Below are 21,164 nucleotides of genomic sequence, written 5' to 3' on the forward strand. Positions count from 1 at the left end.
TTTTCGTGCCAGGTGTGATAAAGGGGGCAGGATGGAGTCCCGGGCTCCTTATTCATTAAAAGGTGAATGCCTCTCTATGAATTAGGCGGGGGCGCGAAGTGGCGTACACCTCCGTGTGCACATGTCAGTCTTACTCCTGTTGTTGCATAGTGAACCCCATCTGCCCCCACGGTCCCAAGCCGTTCCGTTGTCCTACTCGGCCTCTGCCCATTTTGGCGAAGCTGGGCAAAACTATGCTGTAAGGCACAAACTTGTTTACACAATTCTGCATTGGGCGAAAATGTAACTTTTCAAACCTTTTTATGCCAGAATTGTGGCATGAAAACTTTGATGAATCGGGGCCATTGTGTGCCATATGCTTTCTAAACCTTTTTTTTTTTTTTAATTCTGCAATCTGATTTTAGAAAAAGATGTTGGGACAGAATATTGGACTACCGCTATTTTTTCTGTCATTTTATTACACAATCTTACTGCACTTTCCTGTGCAAAAAAATCCTAAAATGTGTTTTTGTGATTCTGAATTCTTTGTTAATTTATTTCTCTAGGAGAATACAGTGTGGGAAGCTTAGTGTTCACCCACACCTGCTACTGAGGAAGCTATCCCGTAAAGACTTTTGCTGTCAAAGCTGCACTAGAGCAGATCGTTTTACTACCTTTAGGGCGCAGTCAGACGGCCGTATAACGCGGACAACGATCCCATCACAAGGCTCGGACTGGCCGGCGGCTCTCCTTCCCGAGCGTAACGGCTTGTGTCTCTGTGCCGGCCAGTCCGAGCATTGTGATGGGATGGTTGTCCGTGTTATACGGCCGTCTGACTGCGCCCTTATCCCAAGACTCGGCAAGTCAGTCCTGACTAAATATGCGTTCAGTAGTTTAGCGTTACATTTCCTGTGTAGCATGTGTTAATGCTATCGGTTGCACAGACTCCTATCTTTGTATAGCCATTAGAAGTTGCACTTTCCTTTCCTGGGGTTTTTTGTCCTATAAATATTGTTGGCATGTACTGATTAATGTTAGTGACCTAAAATCTCTGGATCATCCTGAATGTATAATACTAAGATGGCTTTAATAAACATATAAAATACTTGCTCCCGATGAATATTTCACCGCTACGGTTGAGTGCATTGACATTTTTTTTCTTAGTTCACTCTTTCCACACATTACAATACCTGTCATGTTACAGTGATACCATTGTGGTATTATGGGTACAATCTACAAGGAAAGAAAACAGTATTGCCTATATTATACTGACATCCCTGCTAATATTACCGTTATCAACCCCTTAGTGACCGGGCAACATTTTTCAAATCTGACCAGTATCACTTTATGTTGTAATAACGCTGGAATGCTTCAACAGATCTCATTGATTTTGAGTTTGGTTTTTTCGTGACATATTGTACTTTATGTTAATGGTAAATTTGTGTCAATATTTTCTGCATTTATTTTTAAACATACCAGAAGTTATTCAAAAGATTAGCAATTTTCAAACTTTGAATGATTATCCCTTTAATCCAGACAGTCAAACCACATAAAGTAGTCATTGAATAACATTTCCCTCATGTCTGCTATACATCAGCATCATTTTTACAATATCCTTTTATTTTGTTAGGATGTTAAAAGGTTAAAAATTGTAGCAGCAATTTTTCATTTTTTTCAAGTAAAATTACAAAACTTACTTATTTTGGAATCCTATTCAGTTTTGTAGTGACTTTGGCAGACCTACCGTATATGCCGTAAACCCCAAAAGTGAGATCATTTTAAAAACTGCACCCTCAACGTATTCAGAACTGCTGTCAGGTAGTTTACCATTAATTCTCTTGCTTTTCGGGAATGAATGCAAAGTGACATGACAAGAAGGAAAAATGTTATATTTATCACCTAAATGTTGCTAACTTGTGAACATGCCGCTATAGCTGGCTGACTTCAACATCGTTACTTGGCCTTGAATTGCCATAGCAAACATCAGGACCACACAATCAAGATCTCAGGGTGCTGATGGGGTTAAGAGGGAGCCCCCCACATTCTGTTAACCATTTAGATGCCAGTCAATATTGACAGCAGCATCTAAGGGGTTAAAAATCCATGGTTGGTGGTCAAACCATTCAAGGTTGATGCAACAAATTGTCAGCTATAGTGTACAGTGGACAACTGCTGCATTTTCATCAGTCGGGTGATGCTATTGTCCGATATGTGAGGTCAGTAAACAGATGTATTGGTGGTCACTAAGGGGTTAATGATATAGGCAATGGCACTGTCTGTTTGTACTATTCATAATATCATACACCTTTAACTTGGATAGTAATGTCACCCTTAAAGAGAACCTGTCACCCCAAAATCGAAGGTGAGCTAAGCCCACTGACATCAGGGCCTTATCTACAGCATTCTGGAATGCTGTAGATAAGCCCCCGATGTATCCTGAAAGATGAGAAAAAGAGGTTAGATTATACTCACCCAGGGGCGGTCCCACTGTGGTCCGGTCCGGGGCCTCCCATCTTCTTACGATGACGTCCTCTTCTGGTCTTCACGCCGCGGCTCCGGCGTACTTTGTTTGCCCTGCTGAGGGCAGAGCAAAGTACTGCAGTGCGCAGGCGCTGGGCCTCTCTGACCTTTCCCGGCACCTGCGTACTGCAGTACTTTGCTCTGCCCTCAACAGGGCAAACAAAGTACGCCTGCGCCGGAGCCGCAGCGTGAATACAAGAAGAGGACGTCATCGGAAGAAGATGGGAGGCCCCAGACCGGACCGCAGCGGGACCGCCCCTGGGTGAGTATAATCTAACCTTTTTCTCATCTTTCAGGATACATCAGGGGCTTATCTACAGCATTACCATTACAGAATGCTGTAGATAAGCCCCTGATGCCGGTGGGCTTAGCTCACCTTCAATTTTGGGGGTGACAGGTTCCCTTTAAGGCTACGTTCCCACTTTGAGCTTTTGGTGAGTTTTTGATGTTGCAGATTTTCTGTACCTATTAAATTTGGTTGAACGTGACTTTTTTTTCATTGTGTTTTTTTATCTTCTTTTATTCAGTCGCCATGACAGCACAACGAGAGAGGGGATCCGCCCTTCAGGGACAGGAAACCTACAGACATAAAAGGGCGGTACCTCTCCCTCGCATCAGTTGGTTTCCTGTCCCTGACAGCGGAACCTCTTCAGGCAGGCCTTAAGAAGGTCGAAGACTAGGAAGGAATCCCACTCCTGACAGGCCGATCCAGGTGGCGGGGGTCCCCCACCTCGGCTTAGTCAGGAGGCTGGAAGCACCACACGGCAGGGGAACTGTTAGTGTTGGTGTCGGCAGGAGGAAGCAGCCTGCATGTCGGGGGGCTGGCTTCTATTGTGGTCTACAGAGTCGCCTACCTGGTAAGTATGGGGGCTCCTCCTGGGTAGCCGCGTCTGCTGGGCCTCTGCGATCTGTCCGCTTCTCCCGGGAGGCGTGTGTGACGGTCTGGGGGCCGCTGGCATCCTCGGCCGCGTCTCGCTGTGTTAGCTGCAGCCGCGACCGGAAGTGACGCGGCTGGGCGGCGCGGCCTGATGACGCGACGAGGCATGCGCAGTTACGTCCTTCCGGCCGATGGCGGCTCTCCGGCGTTTCTGCCGGCTAGATCCCGGGAGGGGCGGCGGTTGCAGCGGTCGGCGGCGGGGGCAGAGCCCGGGGGTAGAGTGGACCCTATTGGAGGTACCGGTCTTGCCACCTCTTCACCCTGCTGACCCCCATCCGAGGGCGGTACCTTTTGGGGGCATTATTTAAGTGCTGCATGTGGGCCACATAGTGTTCCTGGCCATTTCCCCTTCATGATGGAATCGCCAGAAGGAACTTCACAGCAGCGGCAACAGCAGCAGCAGGAATCGGAGGAGCCTGTGGAGATCTCCCAGCGTCGATCCAGTGGCAGCAGTCGGGCTGGTGGAGCTAAAAGGGCTCAAAAATCGAAGCCAGATAAGTCCTCACGCCGTAAAGAAACCCTGGCCAGAAAGGACCCCCCATCTACGGTACCATTCACTGCAGGGCTGGGTAAGTGATCTACGTGAAAGTTTGCTTACTGATTATTGTCCCTCCTTGTATTCCCTCTCTCCTTACTAGGGGAGGAAATGCTTTACTACATCCAAGCATAGGCAGTGTGCCGAGTGTGCTGAACCACTCCCTGATGGCCATAAAAAAACATTGTGTAGATCCTGCATACAACACCTTATTGAGGAGGAGGCCCCTGACCTTACTTCTACGCTAAGACAGATGGTTAGGCAATAAGTGAGGGGTTCCATGAGATCGCATAAAGTGGAGGCCAAAAAGAAAAAAGAAGTGGCATCCCCAGTCTCTGTGGTGGATTCGGACTCGGATGAACTGAGTTCTGACTCTCTCCCATCGTCGGCCTCATCAGAGGACATAGTCTAGTCGAGCCTGTTTGTCGCTCGACAGAATCAACAACTTAGTCAAAGCAGTCAACAACACGATGGGGATTGAGGAGCCCCAATCAGAATGTTCCATTCAGGATATTATGTTCAGAGGTCTGGATCGGAAGTCCCGGAGGTCCTTTCCTGTAGTGGATAAGATCAAATCATTAATTTCAAGGGAATGGAAGAAACCAGAAAGGAAAGGGTCACTTCCTCCAGCCTTTAAAAGGAGGTATCCCTTCGAGGAAGAAGCATCATCCTCGTGGGACAAAGTTCCGAAGCTGGATGCGGCAGTAGCCAAGGCATGCAAGAAAACATCTCTTCCGATTGAGGATTTGGGAAATCTGAAGGATTCTCTGTATAGGAAAGCTGACGTTTTCCTTAAGGGTGCTTGGGAAACATCAGCAGGTTCCCTAAGACCAGCAGTCGCAGCCACTTGCACAGCTCGGTCGTTGATGGTGTGGCTCGGCCACTTGGAGGATCAGTTCAAAGACAAGGTTCCCAGAAATGAGATCTTAGCTTCTATGCCTATTATACAGGACGCTGCTGCGACGCTGCTGCTTTCCTTTCAGATGCGTCGGCGGATTCCGTTAAACTTGCCGCCAGATCTTCTGCGTTGTCTAACGCAGCCCGAAGAGCGCTGTGGATTAAATGCTGGCCAGGAGACTTACAGGCCAGGTCGAAGCTGTGTAGCATTCCCTGCGAAGGATCTCATTTGTTTGGGCCAGTACTGGACGATCTACTGGATAAGGCCGGAGATAATAAGAAATGTTTTCCTTTCCTAAAGAGACCCTTCTTTAGACGGGACTATAATAGAGGGTGGTCTAACCGCAGGAGATCTAACAGAGAATCAAATAGAGAAACTACCAGATTTGACAACACCAGGAGAAGAGGTAGAGGATACATGTTTAATTCCTCCCGAGACTATAAAAAGCCCCAATGACTGGCGGACCAGGTGGAGGGTAGGTTTTTGGCCTTCTACCCTACCTGGATACAAATCACTAATAGTCCTTGGATTCTGAGCATCATTGCAGCAGGTCTAAGATTCGAATTCCATCAGGTCCCTCGGGACAAATTCAAGCTGACACCCATCCGTTCTTCCCCTGCAGAACAATTGGCTTTGGAATCAGAAGTTCAGGAACTTCTGCAGAAAAAGGTTCTAGTCAAGGTGCCCGTAGAAGAAAGAGGTAAGGGGTTCTATTCCCCTTTGTTCCTGGTCAAAAAACCTGACGGATCCTTTCGCACCATTATCAACTTGAAAGGCCTCAACAAATTTTTGTTTGTTCCGTCCTTCAAGATGGAATCTGTGAAGACGGCAATAAAGCTTCTTTTTGAAAACTGCTTCATGGTTGTCTTGGACCTTAAAGACGCCTACTACCATGTCCCAATACACGTAGATCATCAAAAATTCCTTGTGGCGGTTTCACTTGCTGGCACAGTAGAACATTTTCAATATCGGGCACTTCCCTTTGGTGTCGCAGTCGCACCCCGTGTATTTACTAAAATCATGATAGAGGTTCGCAAGCCATAAGTCCACCATCAGGTGTAATAAAGTCTGGCTCCCCCTTCCTGATCATTTTACGAAGGCGAGACACACAGTGGCCCAACTTAAATTCCAGGTCTTGGAGCGGGTACCTCGCCCCAGACGGGGAGGTAATCACATTAAACTATTGAGGTCCAGGGAAACATATTAGATATACACACTTGATACTCTCGCACCAAGGGGCCTCAATAGAGAAATTGACTGGCTGCTTTAAACATCATTGTAGCCTACTAACACTTTCCTCTTCCCTTACAGATCCGTTGAATATCTGGGTGAGTGTCTCCAGTTGTATGATGATACCTTTGCCCAAATTTGCTCTCTAAAAAATATACATGACTTCCAGCCTGTCTCCGTAGTAGTGTATAACTATGGGACGTTCCCCTCCATAACACCATATGTACCTTTGCCCATATCTGCCCCTTATTATTTTTTATATATATATATATATATATATACATATATATATATATTTACCATTTTTCTACAGCCAGTCTTCACATTAGTGTATTAATTTGGGGCATTTCCCCTCTATAATACCACAAGTACCTTTGTCCATATCTGCGCCTTATTATATTATACACATTGTTAGGTGTATATATATATATATATTCTATTTTCACACCTAGTGCATTACTCTGGGGTTCCACCCTTAACACCGCGCACATACCCATTTAGGCCACCACTACCAACATCCATACATCAGTTTATTAGGCCATACATTATTCCTCTTATATACCGCAGCAATTGCGCACTACCCGCACGGGCGCTACATCTTTATCCAGCCGCTGACATCTTGCCAGCGACTAGGTTCCCTGGCAACCAGGCACGCATAGGATCGCCGACAGCGCATGCGCAGTGACACTCCTTAGCCACCCGCGTCACTTCCGGTACCGCAGGTCCTACTTCCGGTCCGCGCATTTAAGGCACAACAACGCCGGCCACGCTACATACCGGCAGCAGGGCGCGGGAGCGCCGCTTATCTACCTTGATTATAAGGTATTTACTCCTCCACCACCTCTCCTCATGTATTCTGCCATCGCCATTCCAGCGCATTTATGGCCGTATATGTTACATACTTCTTACCTCCCCATGTCTTACTTCCCTGCAGACCCCACAAAAGGGCAGCCTCAGCGTGATCTCACGCATTACCACCTGGCACTTAAGGTACACTACACCTGATACAACTCCACCAGCTATACTTTATTTTCTATGTACCTTCTGTATCTTACGTATTTCTACCATCCTATCTACAGTGTTAAACTCCATCTCCTAGGACTATTATCCTCTCCTCTGTGCACATATAAGGTAAATTGTTTGTATTATACTATATAGGCCAAGTGCAATGTCGTGGGGTCTGGCTTACCAAGCCTTAGTCCACCCCTGTTATCATGCTTGTATATATTTTCTTTTTACTGATATACGTGGTGTTACATGTAACAAGCATATTATGTTGCGACGCAGTTACTATTTTTTACCCGTTCCTTTGTTTTCTCCATCCAGGTTGGGAACTTTATTTGTATCTCCACCCTATCCTTTTACTTTGAATATTGTTTATTGTATATATTGTATGTTTACGTATTTTTGTTTTTTGTTTTTCCATAGCGATTATATGATTAAGGCTACTTTCACACTAGCGTTAACTGCATTACGTCGCAAATCCGTTTTTTTGCCGAAAAAACGGATGCGTCAAAAAAGTGAAAAACGGTGACAAACGTATGCCACGCATCCAGCATTTCGACGGATCCATCGCAAATCCGCTAAACGTTTCCGTCGAAAATACTGGATGCGTTGCATACGTTGCATACGTTTTACCATCCGTTGTATCCGTTTTTCCGACGGATCCGTTTTTAAAAGGGGAGGCTCCCAAAATTTGATTGGCTACTGGAAAATTTGAAAAACTATATAGTACTGTATTTACAGCCCATCTTTGTGGGTTTTAGTTTTGTGGCAGCGATGGAAGGTGTTCTTGGGAGGATTGCTAGTTTGGTTACCGACGTTATCTTTGAGACAAATCGCCTGGATATCATAGTGCGGGAGAAGGAGGCGGCAGCGGAAAGGCGTCAGATGCTTCTGCAGCAACGGAGACGAAGACGACTCTGGATTCATCCGATTAATCAACTACGGATGACCCGGGGTGTCCAGTCCACTCTGTACCTGGAGTTGCGGCACAATCCACACAAATTCCACAACTACGTGCGGATGAGGATTGAACATTTCGATTTTTTGCTTGCAAAAATGGAGGATGTCATCCGAAGACAGGATACAAGGATGAGGCTTGCCATCACACCGGCGGAGCGGCTGATGGTGACCCTGCGGTAAGCCTCTTTTTTTTATTTCATTGCTGATATTGAATGTTATATTACATGCTGCAGACAATACTGCGCTGCCATATTGCGCACTATTTTCTGCAGCATGTAGTTTTGGTTTTCTTGGCGGACATTCCACTGCTTTATTTAAATGTCATTGCTGATATTGAATGTTTTTCTGCATTTTTTTTTTGGGGGGGGGGTTTTTGGGTTTGATGACATGCAACTGCTTTTTTTCTGTCATTGGTCATTTTGAATGTTATATTACACGCTGCAGACAATACTGCGCTGCCATATTGCGCACTATTTTCTGCAGCATGTAGTTTTGGTTTTCTTGGCGGACATTCCACTGCTTTATTTAAATGTCATTGCTGATATTGAATGTTAGATAACAGACTGCAGAAAATACTGCGCTGAAATATTGCGTTGCATTTTCTGCATTTTTTTTTTTGTTGTTTTGTTTTTTGGGTTTGATGACATGCAACTGCTTTTTTTCTCTCATTGGTCATTTTGAATGTTATATTACACGCTGCAGACAATACTGCGCTGCCATATTGCGCACTATTTTCTGCAGCATGTAGTTTTGGTTTTCTTGGCGGACATTCCACTGCTTTATTTAAATGTCATTGCTGATATTGAATGTTAGATAACAGACTGCAGAAAATACTGCGCTGAAATATTGCGTTGCATTTTCTGCATTTTTTTTTTTTGTTTTGTTTTTTGGGTTTGATGACATGCAACTGCTTTTTTTCTCTCATTGCTCATTTTGAATGTTATATTACACGCTGCAGACAATACTGCGCTGCCATATTGCGCACTATTTTCTGCAGCATGTAATTTGGGTTTTCTTGGCGGACATTCCACTGTTTTTTTACACTGGTTTCATGCTGGTTTTATTGGGTGTCCCGTCCTTAAAAAAAAAATAACAGTGCCATATTAAAACTTGTTGGTCTGTGCAATTTTTTCTAACATTTTTTATTTTTTTTTTTTTAAAGTTTCCTAGCTACGGGTGAATCTATGACTTCGCTCCATTATCAGTTCAGGCTGGGCATTTCAACTATCTCTGGAATAGTGAAGGACACATGTCGGGCTGTTTGGACCACTTTGCAACCAGAGTATATCCCCCAACCATCCATGGAAATCTGGTTGCGAAGTGCTGAAGAGTTTCTGCAAATTTGCAATTTCCCTAATTGTGTGGGTGCAGTTGACGGGAAACATATAAGGATTGCGAAACCGGCAGGAACAGGATCGGAGTATTATAATTATAAGAAGTATTTCTCCATCGTCCTTATGGCTATTGCAGACGCCAACTGCAGGTTCCTTGCCGTGGACATCGGAGCATATGGACGGTCCAACGATTCGCAAGTTCTTAAAAACTCTCCGATGGGTCGTTGCCTTTATGGAGAGACCTACGATTTCCCGCCAGCCAGACCACTGCCAGGAACAAATGACCCAGCCCTGGAATATGTTTTTGTAGGTGATGAAGCCTTTCAACTGTCGCCGCACCTACTGAAACCGTACAGTAGCCGGAACTTAAACCATACCAAGCGGGTCTTTAATTACCGGCTTACTAGAGCACGAAGAGTAGTGGAGTGTTCCTTTGGCATATTGACGGCGAAGTGGCGAGTTCTGCTGACGGCTATCAAGCTGAAAACAACAACTATAGACGAGGTAGTTAAAGCCTGTGTGGTGCTCCACAACTTTGTCCTGTCAAAGGAGCCCGTTTCTTTGGATGATGAAGAGTTGGAGACCACCTTGTGGGACTACCGCAGCAGCTCGGTTCGCTCTACAAGTTCAGTTACAAGGATGAGGGACCAGTTTGCCGATTATTTTGTCTCACCTGTCGGGCGGATCCCGTGGCAAGACATGATTGTGTAACCTGTTTCCCATGTGTAACCTGTTTCCCATGTGTAACCTGTTTCCCATGTGTTTTTTTTATGTAAAAAAAGTGTTTCAGCCCCCCCCCCCAAAAAAAGGCCCAAAAGCGTGGTTTTCTTGCTAGTAAAACCATTATGTTATACCTTTTACATGTCTGGTGTTTGTTTTTATTAAACCTTTTTTTATTATATTACCTTATTAAATCCACACACACACAAAGAGTAGAATTGTAATCAGAAATTTATTTTATCTCTTTTTTTTTTTTTTTGTTTTGCAAAAAAAATATATTTTTATTTTCCAACTTTTTTTTTGAAAAATTTGAACATTTTTTATAATATTATTTACATTAATAACACTTTACAAATTTTCAAAGTGTTGGGTGGAGATATGAGAGGAGGAGGGGCAGGAAGGTTGGACCACGTCGATAGGTGGGGAAACCCTACTTGTTTGGGGTGCAGTGGAAGGGGGGGTTAAACCAAGAGGCTGACCAGAGGGGGGTGGTGTTGGGGTAGGGGGAAGAGAAAAGTTGAGTAAGGAAAACATTGGGGAAGTAATTTGGTCTGGGGGCCGGGATTGTTGTGGGGACTGGGTCGGGTATTGTGACTGGGTAGGGTAGTGGGACTGGCGTGGGGTTTGGTAATGGTGCTGGTGTGGGGATTGGAGCTGGGTTTGGTAATGGTGCTGGTGTGGGTATTGGGGCTGGGTTTGGTAATGGGGGGTATGGTGTGGAAATGGGGCCTGGGGTGGAATTGGAGTGGAGGTGTGGGGAGGTGTGTGGGTCAATTCATTAATGGCCTGCAGTGCAGCATTATGGCAGGTATTCATTACCCGCATCTGTTGCTCAAAAGAAAGCTTCTCCATGCTCATGAGCATGGATTGGAAAAAAAGATTGGCCGGATCGGGACTTACAGCTGAATGCAGCCTATCCAAGCGACTGCTGGTTTCACGGCTTGTTTCACTGATGCGTGACTGCACCATGTTGAAACCAGCAGTCACTTGCTCTCCCAAAATTTTGAAAGAGCCTTGGAAGGATGCATTCAGGTGTAAGAACTCAGGAGCATAACTCCTTTCCTGACCCCTCTGTCGCTGCCGCCACGAACCTAATGGTGGTGTCGAGGTGGCAGGATCAGAGGGGTGGGGTAAAGGGAACGCTAACTGTTCAGCATCAGATGCGAGCAATGAAGCCTGCAATAATGCTCCACTGCTTGGGGCGGATGAAGTAGAGGGGTCAGAGGAGGGGACAGAGGGGTCAGAGGAGGGGACAGAGGTGTGGGGCCTACCGACGTGGCCCTCAGTGGCGGACTCAGGAGGGATCGCTCCAGAGGGCGCAGAGGAAGATGCAGGCGCCCGGTGGCTGGAGAAGGTGCTGTGAAAGAAAAAAAAATAAAAATTAATACATTGGAATGAAAAAGCCCTGACTGAAAGCAAACTAAGTAGACAGGTTAACATGGTTATTAGTGGGCTGTAGAATACTTACACTCTGCTTAGCATGGTTCGCCTCAGGAAGGAGAGGGCCTGGCCATATTTATATTTGCTCCTCTTCCTTCCTGCAGAGCCACTCGGGGCCTTCATCTCATCGTTGAATTCCCTCTTAAAGCGATCCCTCAGTGACCGCCACCGCTTCCTAATCTTTCCAACTGTGAAGACAAGAATCAAAAGAAAAAACAAAAAATTGGTAAATGCAATACATTACAGTCAGCTCAAAACATCACTGGAAAGTGAATACTTACCTAGTTTGCTCTGCTGCTGAGGATGAAGGCTCTCCCGCCTTGGAAACAGGTTGCGACACACTTCGTCCCAGAGCCGACGGGTGACACCGGTATCAGCATGCCTGCGGTCAGCCATGTTCCACAGCGGCTCCCGCTCGCGAACCTCCTCGATGAGATTCTCAATATCAATGTCGTCATCATCATCATCCTCTTCTGCGGGAGCACGCTGTGAAGCCTGTGCCAAAAAAAAAAAAGGAAAACAAACAAATTAGTACACTGAAACACTAAAGTACCAATAGAATACCCCTCCCAAAAAAAAAAAAACTCACTGATGGCCGACCGCGGCGACGAGTCCGCCGACTCTGAGAGTGTCTGGGAGAACCTTCAGCGGCAGCAGCAGGAGCAGCAGCAGCAGCAGCCTGAAATAAAGGAAACAAATTCTCAGTAATGTAGGCATATATTTTCTGTGTTTAGTTATGTATGAAAATTTGTTTTGTGTATGGTGCAGTGTGATGTGCGAAAAAACTGTTTCACCACTACTTACACTTGGTTCCTCCTCCACTAGCATCTCTCCACCCGTCTCGCCCCCTTCTGACAGCTCCTCATCTGATTCAGCTTCCTGTTGAAACATAATTTATGCATGTGGTTAGACATCAAAATGTAATTTTAAAAAACCAAAAAAAAATAAACCCATTTTTTGCGTTAACTTTTACCGATACACGCTGTTGCTGTGGAGGAGGGCTGTCAGAAGAGGACATTGTTTTGTGGTCCTGGTGGGCAGCGGCTGTGGTCCTGGTGGGCAGCGGCTGTGGTCCTGGTGTTTCTGTAAGTTAAAGAGACACTTGCAATCTGCTCGACACATTGAAGTAGCAGATTGTGGGTCTTCAAAACTTACTTCTAACACTTAGCTGTGGTCCTGGTGGGCAGCGGCTGTGGTCCTGGTGGGCAGCGGCTGTGGTCCTGGTGTTTCTGTAAGTTAAAGAGACACTTGCAATCTGCTCGACACATTGAAGTAGCAGATTGTGGGTCTTCAAAACTTACTTCTAACACTTAGCTGTGGTCCTGGTGGGCAGCGGCTGTGGTCCTGGTGGGCAGCGGCTGTGGTCCTGGTGGGCAGCGGCTGTGGTCCTGGTGTTTCTGTAAGTTAAAGAGACACTTGCAATCTGCTCGACACATTGAAGTAGCAGATTGTGGGTCTTCAAAACTTACTTCTAACACTTAGCTGTGGTCCTGGTGGGCAGCGGCTGTGGTCCTGGTGGGCAGCGGCTGTGGTCCTGGTGGGCAGCGGCTGTGGTCCTGGTGTTTCTGTAAGTTAAAGAGACACTTGCAATCTGCTCGACACATTGAAGTAGCAGATTGTGGGTCTTCAAAACTTACTTCTAACACTTAGCTGTGGTCCTGGTGGGCAGCGGCTGTGGTCCTGGTGGGCAGCGGCTGTGGTCCTGGTGGGCAGCGGCTGTGGCTGCGGTCCTGGTTTATCTGTTAATATGTATAATGGATCTATAGTTAGACCACCCCCTGAACTAGGTAATGTTCAATGATAAACACCCTACTGAAATGATGTCAGAAATGTTCATACAGGTGAACAACAAAAACCCCCAAAAAGTTGCACGTTATACCATTCATTTCCATGTCCCAAAAAATACAATTTTAAAATGTTAACACTATGAAAAAATATATTTGACACATTTTATTTTAAAAAAATAACCTCCCCCCCCCAAAAAAAAAAAAAAAAAAACTTTACAAGTTAACCTTTATTAAAAAAATGAGCCCTCAACCAACCCTGTATTGCATGTGTAACCATTGGTACATACACCAGTTTTAAATTTACCTTTATGAAATAATACTACGGACATTTTTTTAAAACACATTTTATTATTATTATTTTTTTTCTCTCTTTTTTTAAAAATCACAATTAGGAGCTGACATGCTCTTTATTTTAAATACAAGTACTTCAACTGCTAATGGTTATAACAGTAATTAAAATAAAATCAACACTTTTATTAAATAGAAAAACCCCACACTCACACATTCAAACCACAAGCTGCAGACCGCTAGACTTTTTTAAAAAACACATCAGATTTAAAAAAAAAAAAAAAAAAAACACATTTAAACCACATGCTGCACAGACCACTATACAGTCCATACATCAGAAAAAGGCAAATAACCAATTACAGCATGGACAAATGCACATGCAATCAACAAGACGTACACAAAAAACATGCATGGTATGTTTCCACATTCCGGATTGCATCAGAATTTGGTCAGGATTTCCCATCAGTATTTGTAAGCCAAAACCAGGAGTGTAAAAATTAGGTAAAGTATAATAGGAAAACAGGCACACTTTTGATTTTATCACCCACTCCTGATTTTGGCGTACAAATACTGATGGAAAATCCTGACCACATCCTGATGCAATCCTGCACATGGACACATACCCTCCCACATGAACAGGCATAAAATTGGCAAAGGCATAATATGGTGCAGGCACATGATACAAAATCACACAGCCGTAAAAAAAATACACACATACACATGCACGCACATAGCTTTATGCAAATACACATATGTACAACAAAGGCAGAAAGGTGAACCCAATCAGAAGACGCATACACACACACACATACAAAAGGCTGACAATCCTTTGGCTGAAGCAGCAGGTCTTCACAGTGGCTGGAATCAGGCTGCATCTGGACTCTAGCATGGCACTGGCTGGTGCAGGACGATGGCAGGCCTCAGGTTCTCTTCAGGTTTTAAGCTCTTTCTGTAGTCAGTACCTCATATACACACACAAATGCACAGGCACACAGATGCACACAAAAATTGCAATACTCACACTGGCTCTATGGTGGCTGGCTCCTGTGGCTGGAGTCCTGTGGCTGGCTCGGGTCTTGTGGCTGGCTGGGGTCCTATGTCTGTCTCCTGTGGCTGGCTCTATGGTGGCTGGCTCCTGTGGCTGGCTGGGGTCTTGTGGCTGGCTGGGGTCCTGTTGCTGGCTGGGCTCTTGCTGGCAGTCTTCTCTCTGGCTCTTGCTGGCAGTCTTCTCTCTGGATCTTGCTGGCATATGTGGGGTTGAAGGCCCAGGCCAGGTTTATATAGATTTGGGGGTGTCTGACCAATTGGCAACAAAATACTTCTTCTGAGCATGCTCAGTGTAAAAAAAACGTATTGCAGCGCTGTATTGCGTCGTACGACGTGTCCCGACGCATCCGTCGCTCATAGGCTTCCATTGCAGCCAACGACGTATGCCGCAGGATGCGTCGCGACACGTTTTTTAGGCGGAGACAAAAAACGTTACAATCTACGTTTTTTTGAGACGACGTGTCGCCAAATTTCGACGCATCCGTCGTAAAACGTACACGACGTATGCCAATCCGTCGCCATACGTCGCCAATACAAGTCTATGGGGAAAAAACGCATCCAGCAAAAAGTTTTGCTGGATGCGTTTTTTCTGAAAAAAGACGTTTTGAAACGTAATGCAGTTAACGCTAGTGTGAAAGTAGCCTAAGGCTCTGGATGAGCCGAAACGTCATAATAATTACCTCTGGTCGCTTTTCATGTCACATAGTCAATTTTGTCAATAAATTCTTCACCATTTTGCAATATCTATACAGAGTGTGCGGTGTACTATCTTCTCTATTTACGTGGGGCTATCACGGCCCACTACACCAGCACCTCGCTCCCATATTATCCTGAGTGCACGCCAATTTTCTTTACTTATGATAGAGGTTATGGCGCACCTGCATGAGCAGAACATATTAATAATTCCTTATCTGGATGACTTATTGATTGTGGGTCATTCAGAATCACATTGTAAAGTCCAACTAGAAAGAGTGATTGCAGTATTGCACAGATTAGGATGGATTATTAACCGTAAAAAATCCCGTTTACAGCCCTTAAAAACGCAGGAATTTCTGCGTCTAGTTATAGATTCTAGTCGGCAGGAATGTCGCCTCCCAGATTCGAAGGTGGATAGTATATATCAGCTTGCCACAAGGGTGATTAATAATCCTTTAGTTTCTGTAAGAAGTGCCATGTCACTCTTAGGTTCTCTTACATCTTGTATTCCGGCAGTTCTTTGGGCCCAATACCACACCAGAACACTGCAGTGGGATGTCCTACATCTTGACAGCAAATTCTCGTTGTCCATTGAATCCATTAATTCACTAAATTGGTGGACTCGCGTTTCAAACTTATGTAGAGGAGTTCCCTGGACTAACCGTGTTACTAGAATAATAACTACTGATGCTAGCCCCAAGGGATGGGGGGCGCACTTGGAAAATAATTGGGCCCAGGGGCTATGGTCCCAATTGGAACAAGACTCGTCTTCCAACCTAAAAGAACTTTTAGCAGTAGAACGTGCTTTAAACAGTTTTCTTATACCCATACAGGGTCGTCACGTCAGGCTGTTCTCGGACAACCAGGTAACCGTGGCCTACATTAATCATCAAGGGGGTACGCGGTCCAGTTCATTAATGGAGGTCGCGGATCGTGTTTTCCAGGTGGCCGAGAATCACCTACTTTCTCTCACGGCACTTCATATAAAAGGAAAGCTCAACACCATGGCCAACTATCTAAGCCGCAACAAGCTCAGACAGGGGGATTGGTCTTTAAACCCGACCATCTTCAATCAGATCGTACACTTATGGGGATGTCCAGAAATAGACCTCTTTGCCAGCCAAGAAAACAAAAAACTACTCCAATTCTGCTCCCTAAATCCAAGAGACAACCCGTATGCAGTGGACGCTCTCCTAATACCATGGCGCTTCAGTCTCGCATATGCTTTTCCCCTTCTAAACTTAATACCAATAGTTCTGAGGAAGATTCGGGAAGACAGGGCCCGGGTAATCTTGATAGCCCCGTTCTGGCCCAGGAGATCATGGTTTCCTTGGTGAGGAAGATGTCTCCCAGAATTACCAAATCTCTCTCCGGGCCCAATACTCCATCCACGAGTAGCCAACTTACACCTAGCAGCGTGGAATTTGAGAGGTCGCTGCTAAGGGGGAAGGGGTTCTCTAGGCATCTGGTAAATACACTTCTTAAAAGTAGGAAAACCTCTACAACAAACATCTATGTCAGGATTTGGAAAAAGTTCTTGTCAGTTTCAGGGGCACAAATTGGCAAAGAACCTTGTATTAATCAAATTCTAAAATTTCTACAAAAAGGTTTAGAATTAGGCTTAGCCACTAGCACTCTTAGAGTCCAAGTATCCGCTCTAGGAGCGCTATACAATTCTAATTTGGCCAGCAATTACTGGATTTCTAGGTTCTTCAAGGCGGTTACTAGATCCAGACCTATTATTAAGCAAAAGATAGTTCCGTGGGATCTAAATCTGGTTCTTTCAGCTTTAACACAAACCCCGTTTGAACCTATTGATATTATTCCAATCAAAATCCTGTCGATTAAAACAGCCCTCTTAGTTGCTCTTACGTCCGCAGGAAGAGTTAGTGATCTGCAAGCGTTATCTAGACAACCGCCATACATGCAATTTAGAGAGGATAGAGTTATTATGAAACCTGATCCCCTTTATCTTCCTAAAGTTGCTACAAAATTTCATAGGTTACAGGAGGTGGTTCTACCGTCATTCTGTTCCAATCCCGCTAATGATAAAGAACATAAATTTCATTCCCTAGATGTGAGAAGATGCCTCCTTAAATACATTTCAGTTACAGATTCCTGGAAAAAAGATAACTCCCTTTTTATATCTTATCAGGGGGTTAGGAAGGGTCTTAGAGTATCTAAAAACACTCTAGCCAGATGGATCAGGGAGGCGATTTCTCTCGCTTATACAGCAGGTGGCGTGGAGATCCCAGAGGGTATAAAAGCTCACTCCACTCGAGCTGTAGCAACATCCTGGGCGGAGAGATCCGAGGTGTCGATTGAAGACATATGTAAGGCGGCCACATGGTCTTCTCCATCTACCTTTCTGAGACACTATAGGCTAGATCTGGGTAGCTCCTCTGACCTCACGTTTGGAAGAAGGGTGCTTGAGGCTGTTATCCCTCCCTAATTTTTTCTTACTTCTCTGAAAGTCTCTCGTGCTGTCATGGCGACTGAATAAATACGTACGCTACTTACCTGGTAGCAGTGTTTTTTCAGGAGCCATGACAGCACCCTTATATTTCCTACCCTATTCTTTCTCGGACAGCTCAAACACTTTCGTTTTTTCCCTTTTAAATGATATGTTCACTTACTTAATAAATTGTATCAAAGTTTATGCTGTTTCTGTGTTACTAACCAAGGGGGTCCTCTCATGCTCTGGAACTAACTGATGCGAGGGAGAGGTACCGCCCTTTTATGTCTGTAGGTTTCCTGTCCCTGAAGGGCGGATCCCCTCTCTCGTTGTGCTGTCATGGCTCCTGAAAAAACACTGCTACCAGGTAAGTAGCGTATGTATTTTTATACTGTTTTTTTCTCATTGGTATGTCATGTTTTAAATAAAGCTGCTTTGTTTTGGTTCCTGCTTCCTGGTTTTGGCTTTGACAAAACCTTATTTATATACTGTAGTTAAGTGCGTTTTACATGTGTTTGTGCTGTGGAGCTGCACTAAAAACGATTGTGTTGTTTACCTGTGTATATTCCATGTCTAATGCAAGTCTATGGGAAAAATCTGCACAGAAAATTCAGCGTACCCACAAGAGAAATTGACATGATAGGATTTGTAACATGCACCACAGGTCCGTTTACGCTGAGTAAAAAAAAAAAAAAAAAGTAGTGGGCTGGAGATTTCCATCCACTTTGTTGGAACTGTAAGTGGAGCGCCCCCACTGCCGCAGGGCCGAGGGGTACCCGGTACCGGGCCTCTGAGTCTCTGTTCTGGGGTTGTCACGGTGGCTAGACCTGGTCCGTGACCCTGCTGAGGGGCGTCCAATGAAAGGTGTGGATGGTGATGATGTTGTGGTGGTGCGGTGCAGGTCACAGTAAATAACGAGGACACCAGGTTGCAGTCTCTTTACCTCTTTACTGAAGGCTTCAGGATCCTCAGTCCGGAATACGGTTAACCGGGCTGCGCAAGTCCGGCCGGTCCGATGGCACCTCCAGGGTTCCCTTTGCAGGTGGAAATCTGTGCCTACCTTCTAGTGCTTGTGTGGTGGTCCTCCCCTGCTGTGCTTACGGGATAGTCCCCACAACTGTTGTGTCTGTTTCTGAAGTTCCCTCACAACTCGATTATGATGTTCTGCTTCGTCCCCCAGATGATATGGCTAGGACGCACCCGTATGACGGGTAGGCTCGGAGGTCTTCCGGAACCCTAGAGTCGCCCCTCTCCAAATGTTGCCCCCTATGTCTTCTTAGGTGATTTGAGTGAGACAGCCCGCCTATAACTGACTGTCCTGCCGTAGGTTTGAAGTAAGGCCTGGAGCTTAATACTTCCTCGGCGTTCCGGCCACTGGCTGCGCGCCTCAGAAGGATGTTGCCTCGACTTACAGCACGACTCCTACTGGTGTTTCTCCTTGTTGCGTTGATCTCGTTTCTCACTCAGCACAATAAACCTCGCTTCTTGTCCTTTCTTGGGGTACCGCCGCAACGAAGTGCAGGCGCGGTCCCATAACGTTCTTTCTGTTCGCTAGGCCTCTGTCAGGATCCCACCCCTGACAGGGACCCCCCTGAATCTTCCCCTGCAACACCCTCTGCCACAGGATGTTGCCTGGTTCCAACCCAGTCAGCTTCTGACTAACTTCCTCTCTAACCCCCAGTTTTACCAGATTGTGAGGAGTGGCCTAATACATAGTGCCCTTAGCACTGGAGGCCAGACTGTGAAGTGTATTGGTGTCTGTGATACCTGGTCAAGTGAACCCCTTCAGTGCCATCAGACGTACCATAGTCCCCCCTTAGCGGCGGATCATCAGTACTGCAACGACCAGGACTCTGGGGCGCTGCATAAGACGTTGCGATTTTGAGTCAGCAAAAATTTGCAGCGTCAAAAACTCTTCAAAACCTCACCGTGTCAATATAGCCTTAAGGCAGTGGTAGGAAACCTCCAGCCCACAGGCTGCTTGTGGACCGCAAAGGTTCTTTCTGCGATCCCTAAGCAGATTCCCGGGGACCACTGCTTTAAAACCTTCTTGCGATGCAAGCATGCACACACAGCGTTTAGTACAGAACACTGCGCTCATATGCATTAAAGGATTACATTTGCCAATGTCAGAGCGCGATATGCTACCGTTCCACAGATGAAGACAAGCAGCAGCCCAAATGTCTACTGTCATTTATTCTCCAGCCCCGATGTCTCCTGTCATACATGCTCAAGCCCCATGTCTCCTGTGATGTGCTGCAATCCAGGCCCGATGTTTCCTGTCATACATACCCCAGCCCCAATGTCTCCTCTGATGTGCTTTGAAGTCTAGGCTCTAGCCCAAGTGTCTTCTGTGATGTATATATACTCCTGCCCTAGCATCTCATATGTGATGTATATACCGCAGTCCCAGTGTTGCCTATGTGATGTATATGCTCCAACCGCAGTGTCACCTATGTGATGTAAATGCTGCAGCCCTAGTGTCTCCTATATGAGGTTTATGCTCCAGCATCTCCTTTGTGTTGTATATGCAGTATCCCCAGCGTCTTCTATGTGATGTATACTGCAGTCCAGGTGTCTATGTGATTTGTGTACTGTAGTTCTCACCCTGGTTGAGTCTTATAGATGTAACGTGAGCATGATCAATTTCCCCCACGGGGAGACCTGCAGTGTAATATACTTCTGTGTTCTTAAAGGGAAGCGGTCACCCCCCCCATGCGTTTGAAACTAAAACAGCCACCTTGTGCAGCAGTAATGCTGCATTCTGACAAGTTGGCTCTTTTAGTTATTGGTGCTGTAACTGCAGAAATAATCCGTTTTGTAATTTGTCCCAAATACCTTTTCTTCAGTCCTGGAGGTAGGCCTTTCCCCCCCCCTGCTGCAAACGCCACACAGCAGTCACTCAAGTCGTCTTGGCGCCGGACGCCGCCTCCTCTGCGCTGTTTTGAAATGAGCCGGCGCCTGCGCTCTTTTCTCCTGCCTTGGGCAGGCGCAGTGAGCGCTGCCCGTCCTCTGTGCTCATATGCAGTCCAGCTGACTGCGCCTGTGCGGCCGCCCTGCCTGTGAATCCCAGCCCCACAGTGTCTTCTGATTTATTCTCACTGCGGGGCTGGGATTCACAGGCAGGGCGGCGCACAGGCGCAGTCAGCTGGACTGCATATGATCACAGAGGACGGGCAGCGCTCACTGTTCTTGCCCAAGACAGGAGAAAAGAGCGCAGGCGCCGACTCATTTCAAAACAGCGCTGAGGAGGAGGCGTCCGGCGCCAAGAAGACTTGCGTGACGGCTATGTGGCGTCTGCAGCAGGGGAAAGGCCTGCCTCCAGGACTGAAG

General features: G+C 45.9%; 1 protein-coding gene across 1 annotated transcript; it reads right to left on the reverse strand.

Annotated features, from left to right (window-relative positions):
* Nucleotides 1–9,695: 9,695 nt before the first annotated feature.
* LOC143792974 (uncharacterized) lies at nucleotides 9,696–12,009 on the reverse strand. Its single transcript, XM_077279508.1, has 3 exons — nucleotides 11,840–12,009; nucleotides 11,587–11,746; nucleotides 9,696–11,475 (listed from the first exon to the last, which is right to left on the reverse strand). The coding sequence occupies exons 1-3, from the start codon at nucleotides 11,952–11,954 to the stop codon at nucleotides 10,467–10,469; spliced, it is 1,284 nt and encodes a 427-aa protein (XP_077135623.1). The 5' UTR covers nucleotides 11,955–12,009; the 3' UTR covers nucleotides 9,696–10,466.
* Between the last annotated feature and the right edge of the window lie 9,155 nt (nucleotides 12,010–21,164).

The sequence above is a fragment of the Ranitomeya variabilis genome, chromosome 1 (genome assembly GCF_051348905.1).
Source record: "Ranitomeya variabilis isolate aRanVar5 chromosome 1, aRanVar5.hap1, whole genome shotgun sequence".
NCBI lineage: Eukaryota > Metazoa > Chordata > Amphibia > Anura > Dendrobatidae > Ranitomeya > Ranitomeya variabilis.

Bases quoted from the DNA above. Each gene is read 5' to 3' on its own strand.
- LOC143792974 (XM_077279508.1), bottom strand. From the start codon at position 11,954: ATGGCTGACCGCAGGCATGCTGATACCGGTGTCACCCGTCGGCTCTGG. The intron at 11,747-11,839 runs GTAAGTATTCAC...TTGTCTTCACAG, and splicing joins TCAGCAGCAGAGCAAACTAG to TTGGAAAGATTAGGAAGCGG. The intron at 11,476-11,586 runs GTAAGTATTCTA...TTTCTTTCACAG, and splicing joins CGAACCATGCTAAGCAGAGT to CACCTTCTCCAGCCACCGGG.